Here is a 19,618-nt window from a genome sequence, read left to right as displayed (position 1 = left end):
AAAAGCTCATCATATATTTACCATATGTCCCAGCAATTCTACTGTGGGTTTTTAACTCCACAGAATGAAAAATTTAAAGTGAAATGAAAACCTTCATTCACACAGATATCTGAACACAAATGTTTACAGTAACTCTATTGATAATTATCAAAAGCTGGCAAGATCCAATTGTGTTCACAGATATTTTCCTACATGTGAAAAAAATCTCTGATGCATCATATAGTGGAATGCTACTCAGCAATTAAAAAGGTATGAGCTGTTGTATAGGCACATCAACTTAGAATTTCAAAAGGTTGCATACTGTAACCTAGGAGAAAGAAGCTAATCTGAAGTGATTACTTACTGACACCAAAAGCACAGGCAACAAAAGAAGAAGTAGATAAATTGGACTTCATCCAAATTTAAAACTTTTGTGCATTAAATGACTATGAATAGAGCACAAAGGCAACCCACTGAATCGGTTATATCTGGAAATCATATATGTGATATGAGGCTTGAATCTAGAGTACATAAAGAACTTTTACAATTCAATAATAAAAAGATAAATAATTTGAAAATGAGCAAAGAGCCTGAATAGCTCTCCAAAGATGATATACAAATGGCCAATAAACATATAACATTATTAGCTATCAGGAAAATGCAAATTAAAATCACTATGAGATACCCCTTCATACTCTGTAGGATGGCTATTAATTATAGAAACAAAATAACAAGTGTTGGTGAGGATATAGGGAAATTGGAACTCTTATTTATTGCTGGTAGGATGTAAAATACTGTAGCTGCTATGAAAAACAATATGGCAGTTCCTTCAAAACATAGAATTACACGATCCACCAAATCCACTTCTAGATATATACCCAGAAGAATTCAAAGCTGGGACTTGAACGGATGATGGCGTCATTCACAGGAACCAGAAGTACAAGCAACCCATGTGACAATTAACAGATGAATGGATAAATAAATAAAATGCAGCACACACATGGAATGCAATATGATCAGCCTTAAAAAGGAAGGAAATTGATACGTCCTACAACATGCATGAACCTTGAGAACATTTTGTTAAGTGAAAAAAGCCAGTCATAAAAGGACAAATACTGCATAATTCCACTTGTATGAGGTACCTGTAACAGTCAAATGCATAGAGACAGAAAGTAGAATGGTGGTTACCAGGAGCTGGAAGAAGGGTGCAGTGGGAAGTTATTGTTTAATGGGTTATATATTGTTATTCTGTTTATATGACATTTTCAAAAAGAACACTGGTAAACAAATCAGTGGTTACCAGGAGTCAGGAGTGGATGGTGTTTGTGCCTGAGAAAAAGCGCATAAGGGAATTTTTTGGATTCTGTATCCTGTATTGAAGTGGTCATTACTTGAATGTATGTATGAATTTAAAAAGATACACCCCCCCAAAAAAGTCAATTTTACTACCTTTCAATTTTAAAAATGTAATTTACAAATATGTAAACATATAGCAACATAATTAGCTTATTAGGAGCTGTGGTGGTGGTTAGTCAGGGGTTTGGGTCTATGCCCCTAGATTGACAGTGAGAACAATTCTTACATTGCTTTGTATCTTCATTAAGAAGTAAACTATATCCTTCATTTTATAGCCTCTTAAAGGGCTGGTTTTAATAATTTTAAATGCTAAACTAAAACTAATTTTTTATTAAGAGGTAATAAATGCACATAATGAAATATTTAGAAAATATTGAGTAGCCTAGGTAAGAATATAAAAATTCAAAATTCCTGTAATCGTTCACCATTTTAGTACTTTTTGTTACTGCTCTTTCTGTATGCACATATTTTTTTCTTTATGTAATTGCTTTTCTATTATATATTGAGTTTCGTGTTCTTTTCCCTTTAACACTGTATCTTGAACACTTTCCCATGTCATTAAAATCCTTGCAAAGTATCTTTTTAATAGCTGTTTCATAGCCTGTTATATAGATACATCATAATTTATTCAACCTTATTTTGTTGGGCATTTAGATTGTTTCTGATATCTCATTATTATAAATATCATTCTAATGAACATAAATTCAGAGCTCTCATACACACAGAATACATTCTGTGTCTATATATGAATGTGTAACTGTTTATTAAAAAATCCAAATTTAGACCAGGCACAGTGACTCATGCCTGTAATCCCAGCACTTTGGGAGGCTGAGGTGGGAGAGTCGCCTGAGCCGAGGAGTACAAGAGTAGCCTGGGCAGCAAGGCCGAGACCCCATTTCTACAAAAAATTTAAAAATTAGCCAAGCATGGTGGTGCATGGCTGTGGTCCTGGCTACTTGAGAGGCTGAAATGGGAAGATTGCTTGAGGCCAGGAGGCCAGGGGTGTAGTCAGGTATGTTTGTGTCATTGCACTCCAGTCTGAGTGACAGAACAAAATACTGTCTCAAAAAGCAAGAAGAAGAAGAATGAACTTAGTGAGGTATAAACATGACATTGTTTTCTTCTTTTTCTTTCAACCGTGCCCTGTAGTAGTACCCTTTTCTGTTAGGCGCAGGTATACTAGACAGATCTGATAGTTCCAGTGGCTGTGTATAATTGAAAGTACAGCCTGATCCAGTTCAAAACTCTAATCTCATATCCAAAGATTTCCCTTGCCTAATTTGGAGCCAGGCTTTGATGGCATGTGTGACCTGAAGTGGGGAGTGTTTATTGCGATTTCAGCCTCCAAGGTTTGACCTTAGAATACTCAGTTCTAAATACCTGGCTTCCAGTGCCTTTTGCATGCCTAACTGCTCCGGGGTAGGTGCCTAAAGAGGAGATTAAGGGGGACAACCCAAATGCCTCTACTTCCGTACCCATATTTGTGGTCCCTGTTTTGGGTGGCTCTTAACTGGTTTGATGTCTTTCATATAGGACATGTTCAATCAGTCAGTCTCTTCCCTGCAAGTACCCTCCAGTCTTTACACATGAGCCTCTTGGAGTCTTGCCTCCTCACTTGTCTTTCTGCTTCTACTTGATTTGGGTGTTGATTATGGTGGGACCTTTTTGGTGGCCTTAATTGTTGGCATCTTTCTTTAGAATATAGGGTACTAAAAGCCTTTTTTCCTTTCAGATTTGGGTCTTCATTGTGAATCTTGAAGAAACTTGTTTCAAGTGCATATATAAAATTTATATCAGCTACTGAAACCATTGCTAAGCATTTAAAAAATTTTAAATGACAAAGCATTTCTTAGCCAGACAACTGCATAGTAGATACATAGTAGGAAACCCTAAGTCTCAACTGCATAGTAGACATAGTAGGAAACCAGAAGTCTGTCAGCACCCAACAATGCTTTCTTTAAAAACAATACAAAACAAAACAAAAAATGCTTCTGCTCTAGCAAAAACTTACAAAACAAAAATGGTGGCTTTTACTCATTCATTTCCTCAGACATCCTTCAGTCTGCCTTCTATACAAGGAGTCAGCAAACTTTGAACTGTAGACCAAATGCAGCTCTCCACCTGTTTTTGTAGATAAAGTTTTGTTAGAATACAGCTGTGCTCATTTATGTATTGTCTATGATTTCTTTTGCACCAGAAGAGCAGAAATGGAAGAATTGTGACAGAGGCCATTTGGCCTGCAAAGCCTAAAATATTTACTGCCTTACCATTTACAAACAAAGTATGCCAACTCCTGTTTCATACTCTTCTTCTAGAATTCTTTCTAAAATATAGATCAGATACGCCATTTATCTGCTTAGAAACATTAAATGGCTTCTCACTGTTGACAGGGTATTTCTTAAGATCTTTACCTTTAAATCACCTTGCAACCTAGTTTCAGATCACTACCTCAGGTTCAAATTCAGTATTTCCTGCTGTTTTCAGTTGTGCAACAGGAAGACCAGTTACAAATGGCAGCTTGCAGGCTGAATTTGGCCCCTAGTCTTACTTTGTTGGGCCCAATTAGTGGTGGTGGCCTGTTTTGTCTTATTGAATCAGCATTTAAAAACTGGACAGTATCACATAGAAATCCAGATTTTTAGCTGTTCCTGACAAATCAATTCTGATGACATTGGCCCCACAGCCCTCAGTCTGTTAACCCCTGGTGTAGCAACTCTGCCAGCTTGGTGTAGTTGCTCTCCACCTCTGCACAACCTGTATCACACACGTGGTATAAGCATATGCACTGAAACCCAGTCCTCCTCACTTGTACGTGTTTCCTACTTTGACCACTGTAGGCATTTGAGTTTGTAACCCTGGACCTAGATATAATGAGCTACTTCATGGTCCTCTGACCCACCTTTTAAAAAATTTTTTTATTTGTTTATTTCAATACGTTTTTGAGGAACAGGTGGCATTTGGTTACATGAATAAGTTCTTTAGTGGTGATATCTGAGATTTTGATGCACCCATCACCCAAGCAGTGTACACTGTACCCAGTATGTAGCCTTTTATCCCTCACTCCCCTCCCACCCTTTTTGCTGATTTCCCAGAGTCCACATATCATTCTTAAGCCTTTGCATCCTCATAGCTCATCTCCCTCTTATGAGTGAGAACATGCAATGTTCGTTTTTCTATTCCTGAGTGACTTCACTTAGAATAATGGTCTCCAATTCCATCCAGGTTGCTGTGAATGCCATTATTTCAATCCTTTTCATAGCTGAGTTGTATTCCATGGTGTGTGTGTGTGTGTGTATATATATATGTATATATATACACACACACACACACACCATGGAATACTTGTATGTATACACACACACACACTATGGAATACAATAGAATTGTGGTATATATACATAACACAATTTCTTAATCCATTCGTTGATTGATGGGCATTTGGACTGTTTTTACAATTGCAAATTGTGCTGCTATAAACATACATTTGCAAGTATCATTTTCTTGTAATGACGCTTTTCTTCTGGTAGATACCCAGTAGTGGAATTGCTGGATCAAATGATAGTTCTACTCTAATTTTTAAGGAATCTACACACTGTTTTCCATAGTGGTTGTACTGTTAGTAGTTTACATTCCCACCAGCAGTATAAGAGTGTTCCCTTTTCACCACATCCATGCCAACATCTATTATTTTTTGATTTTTGGATTATGGCTATTCTTGTAGGAGTAAAATGATAGCACATTGTGGTTTTGCTTTGTGTTTCTCTGATCTTTTGTGATGTTGTTTTTTTCATATGTTTGTTAGCCATTTGTGTATCTTCTTTTGAGAATTGTCTCTCCATGTCCTTAGCCCACTTTTTGTTGGGATTGTTTGTTTTTTTCTTCCTGATTTCTTTCAGTTTCTTGTAGATTCTGGATGTTAGTCCTTTGTCTGATGTATAGATTGCAAAGATTTTCTCCCACTCTGTGGATTGTCTGTTTACTTTGCTAATTGTTTATTGCTGTGCAGAAGCTTTTTAGTTTAATTAAGTCCCATCTATTTATCTTTGTTTTTGTTGCATTTGCTTTTGGGTTTTTAGACATGAAGTCATTGCCTAAGCCAATGTCTGGAAGGGTTTTTCTGATGTCATCTTCTAGAATTTTTGTAGTTTCAGGTCTTAGATTTAAGTTCTTGATCCGTCTTGAGTTGATTTTTGTATAAGGTGAGAGATGAGGATCCAGTTTAATTCTCCTGCATGTAGCTAACCAATTATCCCAGCATGTTTGTTGACTTGAGTATCCTTTCCCAACTTTATGTTTTTGTTTGCTTTGGCAAAGATGAGTTGGCTATAAGTATTTGGGTTTATTTCTGGGTTCTCTATTCTGTTCCATTGGTCTATATGCCTGTTTTTATGCCAGTTCCATGCTGTTTTGATGACTATGGCCTTATAGTATGGTTTGAAGTCAGGTAATATGATGCCTCCAGATTTGTTCTTTTTGCTTAGGCTTGCTTTGGCTAATTGGGCTCATTTTGGTTCCATATAAATTTTATGATTTTTTTTCTAGTTCTGTGAAGAATAATGGTGATATTTTGAGAGGAATTTCACTGAATTTTATATTGCTTTTGACAGTATGGTCATTTTCACAATATTAATTCTGCCTAACCATGAGCATGGGATATGTTTCTATTTGTGTGTGTTGTCTATGATTTCTTTCAGTAGTGTTTTTTAGTTTTCCTTGTAGAGGTCTTTCACCTCCTTGGTTAGGCATATTCCTAAGTATTTTATTTTATTTTTTGCAACTATTGTAAAGGAGATTGAGTTCTTGACTTGATTCTCAGCTTGGCTGCTCTTAGTGTATAGCAGAGGTACTGATTTGTGTACATTAATTTTGTATCTTGAAACCTTGCTGAATTAATTTATCAGTTCTAGGAGCATTTTAGAGGAGTCTTTAGGGTTTTTAAGGTATATGATCCTATCATTAGCAAATGGTGACAATTTGATTTCCTCTTTATTGATTTCAATATCCTTTCTTTCTTTCTCTTGTCTGATTGCTCTGGCTAGGACTTCCAGTACAATGTTGAATAAAAGTGGTAAGAGTGCGCATCCCTGTCTTGTTCCAGTTCTTAGGGGAAATGCTTTCAACTTTTTCGCATTCAGTGTTATCTTGGCTGTGGGTTTGTCATCATGGCTTTTATCACATTAAGGTATATCCCATCTATGCTGATTTTGCTGAAGGTTTTAGTCATTAAGTGATGTTGGTTTTTGTCAGAAGCTTTTTGCATCTATTGAAATGATCAAGTGATTTTTGTTTTTAATTCTGTTTATGTGGTATATCACATTTGACTTGCGTATGTTAAATCATCCCTATATCCTGGTATGAAACCCACTTGATCATAGTGGATTATCTTTTTGATATACTGTTGGATTTGGTTAGCTAGTATTTTGTGAAGGATTTTTGCATCTATAGGCCGGGAGCGGTGGCTCATACCTATAATCCCAGCACTTTGGGAGGCTGAGGTGGGTGGATCACCTGAGGTCAGGAGCTCAAGACCAGCCTGACCAACATAGTGAAACCCCTGTGTCCACTAAAAATACAAAATTAGCCGAGCATGGTGGCACATACCTGTAATCCAAGCTGCTTGGGAGGCTGAGGCAGGAGAATCGCTTGAACCCAGGAGACAGAGGTTGCAGTGAGCTGAGATTGTGCCATTGCACTCCAGCCTAGGCAAAAAGAGCAAAACTCTGTCTCAAAAAAAATGTTTTTTGCATCAATATTTATCACAAATATTGATCTGTAGTTTTTTTATGTTCTTTCCTGGTTTGGGTATTAGGGTGATATTGACTTCGTAGAACAATTTAGGGAAGATTTCCTATTTCTCTATCTTGTAGAATAGTGTCAGCAGGATTGGTACCAGTTCTTCTTGGAATGTCTGGTAGAATTCAGCTGTGAATTCATCATCTGGTTCTGGAATTTTTTGTTGGCAGTGTTTTTTTTTTTTGTTTGTTTTTGTTTTTTTAATCATTTCAATCTTATTGCTTGTTATTGGTCTGTTCAGAGTTTCTATATCTTCCTGGTTTAATCTAGGAGGGTTGTATATTTCCAGGAATTTATCCATCTCCTCTAGGTTTTCTATGTGTGTAAAGGTGTCGGAGTAGCCCTGAATGATCTTTTGTATTTCTGTGGTATCAGTTGTAATATCTCCCATTTCGTTTCTAATTGAGCTTATTTGGATTTTTTCTTTTCTTTCCTTGGTTAATCTCACTAATAATCTATCAATTTTATTTATCTTTCCAAAGAGCCAGCCTTTTGTTTCATTTATCTTTTGTATTTTTGTTTGTTTGTTTCTACTGCATTTAGTTCGGCTCTGATCTTATTTCTTTTCTTCTGCTGGGTTTGGGTTTGGTTTCTTCTTGTTTCTCTAGTTCTTTGAGGTATGACCTTAGATTGTCTATTTGTGCTCTTTAAGATTTTCCAGTGTAGACATTTAAGGCTATGAGCTTTCTTAGCACTACCTTTGCCGAATCCCAGAGGTTTGGCTAGGTTTTATCACTATTATCTTTCAGTTCAAAGAATTTTTAAATTTTAATCTTGATTTTATATTAACCCAATGATCATTCAGGAGCAAGTTGTTTAATTTCCATGGTTTTGAGGGTTCCCTTTGGAGTTGAATTTCACTTTTATTCCACTGTGATCTGAGAGAGTCCTTGATATAATTTCAGTTTTCTTAAATTTATTGAGACTTGTTTTGTGGCCTATCACATGGTTTATCTTGGAGAATGTTCCATGTGCTGATGAATGGAATGTATATTTTGCAGTTGCTGAGTAGAATGTTGTGTAAATATCTGTTAAGTTCATTTGATATAGGGTATATTTAACATCCATTGTTTCTTTGTTGACTTTCTGTCTTGATGACCTGTCTAGTGCTGTCAGTGGAGTATTGAAATCTCCCACTATTATTATGTTGTTGTCTACCTTATTTCTTAGGTTTAGTAGTAATTGTTTTATAAATTTGGGAGCTCCAGTGTTGGTGCATATATATTTAGGATTATGATATTTTCCTGTTGGACAAGTTTTTTGTCATTTTGTAATGTCAAAATATTATATCTTTTTTTTTTTTTTAACTGCTTTTGCTTTAAAGTTTGTTTTGCCTGATATAAGAATAGCTACACCTGGTCACTTTTGGTGTCCATTGCATGGAATATTTTTTTCCCACCGCTTTACTTAAGTTGATTTGAGTCCTTCTGTGTTATGTTAGTCTCTTGAAGATAGTAGATGCTTGGTTGGTTAATTCTTATCCATTCTGCTATTCCGTATCTTTTAAGCATTTAGGCCACTTACATTCAACATTGGTATTGAGATGTGAGGTACTATTCTATTCGTTGTGCTATTTGTTGCTGGATACTTTTTTGAAAATTTTATTATGTTTTTGTTTTATAGGTCCTGTGAGATTTATGTTTTAAGGTAGTTCTATTTTGGTGTATTTCAAGGATTTGTTTCAAGATTTAGAACTCCTTTTAGCAGTTCTTCTAGTGCTGGTTTGGTGGTGGCATATTCTCTCAGCATTTGTTTGTCTGAAAAAGACTGTATCTTTCCTTCATTTATGAAGCTTAGTTTCACTGGATACAAAATTATTGATTGATAATTTTTTTTGTTTTTTTTAAGGAGGCTGAAGATGGGGCCCTAATGTCTTCTAGCTTGTAGGGTTTCTGCAGAGAAATCAGCTGTTAATCTGATAGGTTTTCCTTTATAGGTTACCTGGTACTTTTTCCTCACGGCTTTTAAGATCCTTTCCTTCATCTTGACTTTGGATAACCTGGTGACCATGGGCCTAGGCAATGATCTTTTTGTGATAAATTTCCCAGACGTTCTTTGAGTTGTTTTATATTTATATCTTTAGCAAAGCTGGTAAATTTTCCTCGATTATTCCCTCAAATATGTTTTTCAAACTTTCAGATTTCTCTTCTTCCTTAGGAACATCAATTATTCTTAGTTTTAATGATTTAACACAATCCCAACTTGTTGGAGGCTTTATTTATTTCGATTCTCTTTTCTTTATATTTGTGGATTGAGTTAATTCAAAAATCTTGTCTTCAAACTGTGAAGTTCTTTATTCTGCTTGTTTGATTCTATTGTTGAGACTTTACAGTACATTTTGCATTTCTTGAAGTGTATCCTTTATTTCCAGAAGTTGTGATTATTTTATTTATGCTACCTAGTTCACTGAAGATTTGTCCCTTCATATCTTGTATTACTGTTTTGATTTCGTTAAGTTAGACTTCACCTTTCTCTGGTGCCTCCCTTGATTGGCTTAATAATCAACCTCCTGAATTCTTTTTCTGGCAATTCAGGGATTTCTTCTTGATTTAGATCCATTGCAATCCTTTGCTGATAAAGCTGTGTGTGATCTTTTGGGAGCTGTTTAAGAACCTTGGTTTTGTTATATTACCACAGTTGTTTTTCTGGTTCCTTCTTATTTGGGCAGACTATGTCAGAGAGATGTTCTGAAGCTCAAGAACTGCTGTTCAGATTTTTTGTCCCACTGGGCGCTCCCTTGATGTAGTGCTCTCCTCCGTCCCCTAGGGATGGGGATTCCTGAGAGCCAAACTGTAGTGATTATTATTTCTCTTCTGGAGCTGGCCACCCAGCAGAGTTACCAGGCTCCGGGCTGGTACTGGGGCATGTCTGCACAAAGTACTCTGATGTGAACTGTCTTCAGGTCTCTCAGCCATGGATAGCAGCACAGTTTTTCAGCTGTCTCTGGGGACTGCCAGAGCAATCCACTTCCTTCAAAGGGTCTGTGGATTCTCCTGATCCACCTTTGTCTTATTACCTGATGCTGGTCCCTCTGCCTAGAAGATCCTCTTTGTCCTTCAAAATTCTTCATCCTTTAAGACTCAGCTTAGATATCACCTTCTTTGGTATAAGTAAAGCCTTCCTTATCAATCAGTTGTGTTTTAGTGTCTAGCTTGTAATCTCCTTAAGGGCAAAGTTTGTATCTTATTCATCTTTCTGTTCCTGGTTCCCTGTGTTGCTTGACAGAGTAGGGGCTAGTAAATGTTGCTAAATTGTATGGTGTTAACATCTAAAAATTAGGAAGGTAGTAAAGGATTCATTAGGCAGACAGAAAAATTCTTATTTTTCCCTCTTAAATGTATACTGTTTTAGTGTTTCACTTAGTTTTCCTTTTTTTCTCCCCTTAGTATACAACATGCTCATTTGTGTTTTTCAGACAACTGATACTTCATTTTCCTTATATAAAGATGACCAGCTTCACTTTGGGAGGCCGAGGTGGGCGGATCACCTGAGGTCAGGAGTTCAAGACCAGCCTGGCCAACGGGGTTTGTATTTTTAGTAGAGACGGGGATTCATTTTTAGTGAAACGCCGTCTCTACTAAAAATGCAAAAATTAGCTGGGCATGGTGGCGAGTGCTACAATCCCAGCTACTTGGGAGGCTGAGGCAGGAGAATCTCTTGAATCCAGGTGGCAAAGTTTGCAGTGAGCTGAGATTGCACCATTTTACTCCAGCCTGGGTGACAACAGAGTAAGACTCTGTCTCAAAGAAAAAAAAAATCACCAACTTGTAATAGCTTTGTCCAGAGCCATAAGCTAGTAAGGTGGTGGAAGTGGGGTTTGTCTGCCTTAAGTTCTCAGACACATAGCTACTGGGCCACTCCTTACCATGTGTGTGCCCATGAATAAGTTATAGAGTTTTCTGAGTCTCAGTTTATAAGTGTAAATAAAGGATAATAATAGCACCTATCTCATAAGGTCTTGGGAGAAATGAATATCTATGTGAACACTTAGAGCTTAGCCCAAAGTAAGTACCCAATAAACAGAGCTACACCATCGATTATTGTCATTATTATTACTACTACTTTATGTTGCATAGGAGACATATAGATAATCATTCTTTTCTTGCTTTAGACTGTTTGGAGTCATGGAAATTATGAGTTTTGGCCCATCTTCAAAAGCCTTTTTCCAGGCCACACTTTATATAGTCTTAGAATATTACATTTGGAAGGGATTTTGGAGGACAAGTGGTCTAACAATTGCTTTTTCAAAGCTGCGGTCCTCTCTGCAGTTTTCAATCAAAGGTGATTAGTCATCTAGAGGCTGTTGGAACATTTATAGTAATAGAAGCTGCAACTTTAGAAGGAACTTGTGATTGTTTAAAAATCATGTATGTGTACTTTGCTTTTTTTTTTTCTTTTTCAGTTCTGTCTTCTGTAAGATTGTAAAAGTCCTTTATTTACACTGTAATCCTTAGTCCTCCAAAATATTTGAACAGACTAACTTCTGTATTAGTGGTTCTCAAAGTGTGGCCCAGGGATCCTTTTTAACTCAGACACTTTCCCCAGGAATCTTTCTTCTTTTATCCCCTTTCTTTTAAATCAGAGAATCTGTGAAGGCCTTAGTAGTACAGACTAAGTTCTTTATGTGCATTTTTTTCTGTAGCAAGATTCAATGACCTAAAAATGTTTAAGAATCACTGGCTTGGACATGCTTGTGATTACATGTTGCCCTGAGATGAATTATGGCATGTACATCTCAAGGGGATCGGAAAAAAAAAAAAAAAGGTTAAGAACCACTGATTTTTAGTTTTCTCATAATGATAAGAAAGTTATTGAATAAAAAGGTTAGGAATTACACAAAAAGGGGAATATCTCAGTTAAACAGAGTTGGAGACATAAAGTTTACCTGTATCCACTGAGTCATTATTCTGACATCTTTTGTAGAAGTCTTCCATCTAATCTGCTTAGGGAATCGTTTCTGATATAATAAGGGATTGCTAAGCAGAAAGTAGGATTCAGTAAAGCGATGTTATTTGTTTTTTGTTTGTTTGTTTTAAAACATATATGCTTCAGAATAAGGAATAACTGTTTTGTCTTACAGTAGATAATCACTTTAGTTAAATATAGATAGTATTGTGACTGTTACATATTCAAATACACACAAGTGCACAAGCACAAATATGGTGCTTAACATAGTCCTATCTCCCCTTCAAGATCAACCCCATTCCTGTTTTTTTTTTTTCCCTTGCTGTACCAAGTCATATGCTGTGCTATTGGTAATCTAATGGATGATAATTTCTCCTCAAAATAGTCGTCCTGCTTCCTTATGTTAAATAAAATGTTATTGCATGGGAAAGTACTATCGGAAGTGCAGACTGAGAAGTAGGCAGCAAACCTTGCAAGTGTTGCTTTCCTGAGCTCTCTAGATCATTATCAGCCCAAATGAATTTCCTTTGTGAGTTTTGATACAACTCAGGCACACTTCCATTTTATTTTTGTACACAGCTATCTATCTTGTCATCACTAGCCAATTAAATAATCACAGTAATGCCTTTGAGATATGTAACATTTTCATAATTTTGTACAGTATCTAACAAGTATTATGGCTATACATATATTTTAAAATTCAGTAGAGGGCACAGTACCATATAATAAAGATGCTAAAATTTGGGCAAAAGTATAAACTATGTTTTTATTTTCATTTCTTTTTCTTTTTTTTTTTTTTTTTGAGACGAAATCTCACTTTGTTGCCCAGGCTGGAGTGCAGTGGTGCGATCTTGGCTCACTGCAACCTTCACCTCCCAGGTTCAAGCGATTCTCTTGCCTCAGCCTCCTGAGTAGCTGGGATTACAGGTGCCCACCACCACGCCCAGCTAAATTTTGTATTTTTGGTAGAGATGGGGTTTCACTGTGTTGGCCAGGCTGGACTCTAACTTCTGATCTCATGATCTGCCTGTCTCAGCCTCCCAAAATGCTGGGATTACAGGTATGAGCCACCGCACCTGACCTTAAACTGTGTTTTAAAACATTTTTTTGTGTTTTTTTTTTTTTTTTTAAATTTAAATTGATAAAATCATTGAGGCCATCCTAATAATGAAAGTTGCAGGGAGCATAATTGTTTTATATTTTTGAAACATACATTGTCATTTTAGCTTGCTATAGGAATGGCAATATAAAGCTGCAGGAGTATAGTTACAAAAATCTGAGAAGTTTAATGTATATAATATACCAATACAGCTCGTAACTGTTTAAAAAGATAGGTTGGAAACCTTGCTTTTCCTTTATCTCTTTTCCAAATTTAAAGTAGGTATAGGTCTTTAGCAAGGGGTGTAGAACTCATTAGAGTTGTGATGGTTACTTCAGTTTATAATAGAAAGAAGGACAAATTGAGGTAAAGTGGAGAATTAAGAGGGAGTTGAAGGCAGGGACACATGCTGATGCCTTTAGCCTTTTCTTTTTAATTTTTCAACATAAAATATGTAAGATACCTTCTCTGCCAGTGAGCTACTTGCTTCAATGCAAATTAAAGTCTGTATGGTCTATGGACTTAAAGTGAACTATGCATTGCTTTTATTTTTCTTCCTCTCAGAACTTCTACTTACGGATTGGCATAAAGTGAGAATTCCTCCAGTAATGAGAGGAATTCCTAAATGAGAATTCCGCCTTTCTCATTTAGGATTCGGTACTGCATGATGCCCAAGTGGGTGTTGAATAAATGCTGTTTGATGATGATAAAATAATTTTTTTTAGGAGGAATTCTCTTTATGCTTATGTGGGGCACATTTCTCACAGTGCTCTCAGAGACTTTGGAAAACAAAAATCTTGTTTGACTTCAACTGTTGTACTATATGATTTTTGGCTGTTATGCTACTATAATTTTATGTGATTTTTTTTTTTTTTTTTGAGACAGAATTTTGCTCTTGTCACCCAGGCTGGAGTGCCGTAGTGGGATCTTAGCTCACTGCAACCTTTGCTTCCTGCGTTCAAATGATTCTCCTGTCTCAGCCTCCCGACTAGCCGGGATTACAGTCATCCACCACCACAGCTGGCTAATTTTTATATTTTTAGTAGAGACAGTGTTTCACCATGTTGTCCAGGCTGGTCTCAAACTCCTGACCTCAGGTGATCCTCCCACCTCCGTCTCCCAAAGTGCTGGAATTAAAGGTGTGAGCCACCGTGCCTGGCCATGAATTTTAAGAAACTGATTAATTTGGCACAGTGCAAAATCCTGTAAATATTTGAATGTAATATAACAGATTTTAACTGGAATATTTAGGAAGAATAAGAGTCATTGAATTTGAATAATAAACACAAAGACTTTTCAAGAGTGTAAGTTAGGTTTAAGAGTTTTATGAATACGACTCATTCGTTGTATATTTACTTACTGCTTAATGACAAGGTAATCGTTATTACATAGACCGTTTGAAAAATTACAATGTTAGACAATATCTTGAAATTGTCTCATGTGAGATGTATTGTCTGAATGCGTGTAGCAAGCAGTTTTATTTTGGACTCATGAAAACATTAATTTCTAAACATTTTCTTACTTTCCTTTAAATTGACAGACTTCAAGGGAAAATATCATTGTTTCCTTTGGGGGGTGGGTGTAGGGAATGATGTATTCTGCTCCAAGATATGCTTTGGGGAAATTACTTGGAAGTCAAGGACTCTAAAGTGGAAAATCTTCCACTTCAATTTGCTGTAATATGTTCTATAAGTCTATTAAATCTTGACATGTGAAGACATGTAAATGTGTCATTTGAGACAAAGAACTATAGAGGTTTTTCCCTTTCACAGTAGGGTCACTTAATGGATAATTTGCATTGGTTGAATATTTGAAAAATAGTCTAGAATAACTGTATTATCTTCTTGCTTTCTAATCATTAATGTTACATGTATTCTTTTCTTTCAGTTGGATATGTCAAGTGACCAGATAGCTGCCAATCTGCAAGCAGTTATTAATGAAGTTTGTAGGCACAGACCGCTGAGTTTGGGTAAGTGGTTTGCTGAGGGTAGACTTCCCTATGACCCTATGATACTTTAAAAAATGTAAAATATGAAGAAAATAATCAAGTTAACATGCAAGTATAATAGCAAAATGTAAAATATTAAATAAAACATCAAGTTAACGTGCACGTTTTATATTTCCAGGGATTACATAAATAAAATAAAATTTAATTATCCAAAGCATTTCTCTAGCATTAAGAAGGAATGCATCCTGAAACCTTTGTAGACTCCTACATTATTACTACTAACAAATGTAACAAAGTTTGAAAGAAAACTGTAACTGATTGCTTTAAACTTACAATGATGTTAGGGACTAGAATTATTTCTAAAATGGTATTTTGAAGCCAGATCATTCACTTTGTCATTGGCACTAGCAGTTGGTTTTCTTAATCTTATTTATTACAGGAAAGAAAGAAGATCATTTTATTGTGTCATGAGGTCACTTATAAATGAGTAGATTCATAGAGAATCACTCAACTCGATGGAGATTCGAAAGTTGTGTAGTAGGCTAGAACACCGGCTGGTCCCATTCCTTTATCATTGCATTGTGTGTTCTTCAAATTCCTTCCGCAGACAAATTTCACTTGTGGATGGTTGAAGCCAAGCAAGGGTCCATTATACTGAATTTACTGTTCATTTGTAGGCTTACCATAATAAGAATTTATCAGGTTTAGTTTGATAACCAAGCTTATAATTAAAACACAATCTTAAGCTATTTTGCATTTCTTTGAGAGTTAACCATACTGATGAATAAATACCACACTTGTTAATTCTCTTGTCCTAAATATGTCCATACTACTAAATAATTGTATATGCATGCTTGCTTGCTTTTCTTTTCTTTTCTTTTCTTTTTCTTTTTCTTTTTCTTTTTCTTTCTCTCTCTCTCCCTTCCTTCCCTCCTTCCTTCCTTCCTTCCTTCCTTCCTTCTTTTTCTTTCTTTCTTTTTCTCTTTTTCTTTCTTTCTCTCTCTTTCTCTCTTTCTTTCTTTCTTTCTATTATACTTTAAGTTCTGGGATACGTGTGCAGAACATGCAGATTTGTTACATAGGTATATACGTGCCATGGTGATTTGCTGCATCCATCCCCCTGTCATCTTTATTAGGTATTTCTCCTAATGTTAGCCCTCCTCAATCTCCCATGTATAGATTCTTACAGTCCACAGAGAACTTTGATTTCAGTACAACATCCTCTGAGACAATAGTAGGAGTAGATGATGGGCAGCAAATCCTCAAAATGTTGGTATTCTCTTTTTGCTATTTCAAATAAAGCCCCTTAGCATGTTTAAATATATGGATTCTCTTCTTGCCATTTTATTTTATTTTTTTGAGACGGAGTCTTGCTCTGTCACCAAATGCAGTGGCATGATGTTAGCTCACTGCAACCTCCGCCCCTCAGGTTCAAGTGATTGTCCTGCCTCAGCTTCCTGAGTAGCTGGGATTACAGGTGTCTGCCACCATGCTGGCTGATTTTTGTATTTTTAGTAGAGATGGGGTCTTACCATGTTGGTCAGGGTGGTGACAAACTCTGACCTCAGGTGACCCACCCACTTTGGCCTCCCAAAGTGCTGGGATTACAGGCATGAGCTGCTGTGCCTGGCTGTGTTTTTGCTGTTTTAAATGAAGCCCCTTAACATTGTTCTTAAGAAAAGCATTTTAGTTTTTAGGAAATTTTATCAACTGTGTGGTAACATAAAGGTAGCATCTGTGCTGACAGTTTTAAATAAATATTCGTAATATTTCCATCAAATGTAAATATCACCACCTACTCCCTTCACTGTTGACTTTTCAATAAAATAAACTCTAGGTGATCATCTTCTCGAAGAGAGAAATGAATTATTAGTGAGTATGTGTAGTTTCAAAGATAAATCTCTAATATTCTAGAGTACAACTAGTTTGTCTTCTAGAAATGAAACTGTCTTCCCCTTTTAATTCAAAATATTAGTTCAGTAATACAGTACTTTTCATGTGAAAATACGACATGAGTTCTACAGGTTTTCCTGTTGTATATTTGTACAGCAGGTCTTTGAATAGCGTCTGTTTTTTCAATGTCATTTCATTATAACATTGATTAAAAAAAAAAAAAAAGCTTCCTGGCCAGAGCCTCTGTCTGTGTGGAGTTTGCATGTTCTCCTCATGTCTGCATGTGTTCTCTGGGTACCTCACTTTCCAACCCCATCCCAAGGATGTTAGGCTAATTGGTGTGTCTGTATGGTCCCAGTGTGAGTATGGGAGGTATGTACGTGTGCCCTGCAATGAGATGCTGTCTTATCCAGAGTTGGTTCCCACCTATGTTCTGACCTGCTGGGATAGGCTCTGGCCACCACAACCCTGAACTAGAATAAGGGAATTGGAAGATGAATGAATGAATACAAACTGTTGTAAAATAAAAATGTCTCAACTATATGATAATCATACAAATGCAGGATAATAGATGATGTGGTATCAAAGTACTCAGTGGACCAACCATATTTGTTAGTTTGTTTTTGAACTGCATGGTGGGTGGCAGGAGGTGCTTCTTACAGTTTCACTTTACAAACACTTGTTCTTTGATTTAAGTCATATTCTTTGACTTAAAGAATAAGTGTTTGCAAAGTGAAAACTGTAGCTATGTTTTTACTATGACTCCTGTCACTTTGATTCCCCAAGTTGGGTAAATAATTATCTTACTTGTTTTTATTAATCTTAAATGTATGTATAGTTCACATTTATTTCAATGGTTAATATTAGAAGCGTTTGAGGTCTTTATTTAGAAGCTTGGTGATATTTTTGTGACTAGACATATGCTGTAGAAACTTAACTTTATTATAGTTAGCCTGTGGTAAAACTGGTTTCTTTATAAGTTGTTTTGCTCGAAGTTGCAGTTTCCAAGAACCTAGTTAGAATATTAAGTGAGGACTTACTATATTTGCTCATGCAGTGGTTTTGTGGAATAAAATCAAAGTTGATTCTTGTTTTTGTTTCCAGGTCCCTTTGTGATACGTGCTTTCCTTCGTAGTTCAACAAGTGAAGGTTTATTACTCAAGATTGATCCATTGTTGCCTAAAGAAGGAAAAAATGAAGAAAATGAAGAAGAAGATGCCTAAATGTGTTGAACTGTGAAATTATTTTCAGTGGTTTAAGAAGCAATGGAGAAAATTAGAAAACTGCATAATTTTTACATTTGGTATCTCATTATTTCTTGATCGTACTTCAAAGTGAACTTTAACATTGAAAATTCTTGCAACCATTTCAAGAATAAGAAAATAAAATTTTCTCTTTGCCTGAATCTGCCTTTTAGACCCTGTGACATTTTATTTTTTAGAATCCAGAGTATATGTACCAGTTATTATAGCAGCAATTTCTAGCTTAATAACTTTCCCTTGGGAGTCAACCATCTGAGGGAATAGTAACATCCTGGTTTCCATAAAGCAGAACATGGCAGAATCATGAACTACATCACAAATATAACTACTTATTTTTTAAAAAAAGGAAAATGGGGATTCTTAAGAATTCTGAAAACTATTTGTTTGATAGCACGAACATAGAAAATTACTAAGCCACTAAAACATGTGTTGGGTAATCTCTTTTTAAGAATCAATCTGTAATTATATATATATATATATTATATAAAATTGATTATATTATATATATAATCAATCTGTAATTATATATATAATTATCTGTATATATAATTACAGATTGATTATATATATGATATGTATATGTAATATATATTATATAATTATGTAACAATATATATTTGTAATAATACCATATATTTTAATGATGCTTGGCAATCTACAAGGCACTATATATAGTGTTTTCATATACTTGACCTCATTTGCTCCTGAATTCTTTTAATAGCATAGTAAGTGTTTGGTTAGTATTTGTCAAATGAACATTCCCATGAAGTAGCTAGAACAAATTCATTCATGTAAAGCATCTTGCATCAATTACCAGTTTGTAGACTGATGTTAATCCTTAAATGCTTACTGATTTTTAACAAAATGAAAAAAATAAGGGTAATTTTCGCATGCAGTTGCCAACTGTCCTTTCTTGGGAATGATGACTTAAGTATCTTCTACTTTTTTAGGGAGTATTCAAATGTTTTCCTTTATGAAATAATAGTGATGGTAAATTTGTTGGTGGGGTTTAAATACCTACTTTGGTTTTTTTTTGTTATTTTTTTCATTAATGCATCTCATTTTATTTTAGTTTTGGTGTTGACTTGCTAGCTCTAGCCTTTCAAGGTAAAATCTTTTCTGAAAAAGAACTTGGTAACACAATTCTCACAAAAATTTATGATTTTAAAACAATTGGATTTCTAATAACACAAATTATTTTGATTCATTTTGTGTTGCTCTCCTTGGGAACCATAAATCTGCCTAGGGCACACACAGTCTCCACACTTAACTTGGCCAAGGAATAGTCATGTTTCAAGATGAAGTTCATCACTACCCATGAAGTATTTATTCTTGTCAAGGCTGTTCTGCTTAAATCTAATCAAACTTATAGACTACATCTCG

The 19,618-nt window shown here is 35.6% G+C and overlaps 1 protein-coding gene across 1 annotated transcript in view; it reads left to right on the top strand.

Moving 5' to 3' along the window:
• The window catches only part of MRPL1 (mitochondrial ribosomal protein L1), a 102,504-nt gene extending 84,121 nt beyond the window's left edge, over positions 1-18,383 (top strand). Inside the window, exons 9-10 of the mRNA XM_032239553.1 lie at positions 15,020-15,101; positions 18,078-18,383. Coding sequence (XP_032095444.1) covers positions 15,020-15,101; positions 18,078-18,196 — 201 coding nt within the window. The 3' untranslated portion in view covers positions 18,197-18,383. The remainder of the gene's footprint in view (positions 1-15,019; positions 15,102-18,077) is intronic.
• Positions 18,384-19,618: the final 1,235 nt, after the last annotated feature.

Source organism: Sapajus apella, unplaced genomic scaffold (genome assembly GCF_009761245.1).
Source record: "Sapajus apella isolate SASKATOON/1434 unplaced genomic scaffold, GSC_monkey_1.0 scaffold45, whole genome shotgun sequence".
NCBI classification, from domain to species: domain Eukaryota; kingdom Metazoa; phylum Chordata; class Mammalia; order Primates; family Cebidae; genus Sapajus; species Sapajus apella.
Note: the sequence above shows the minus strand (reverse complement) of the source record. Positions and strands in the feature narration are given on the sequence as shown.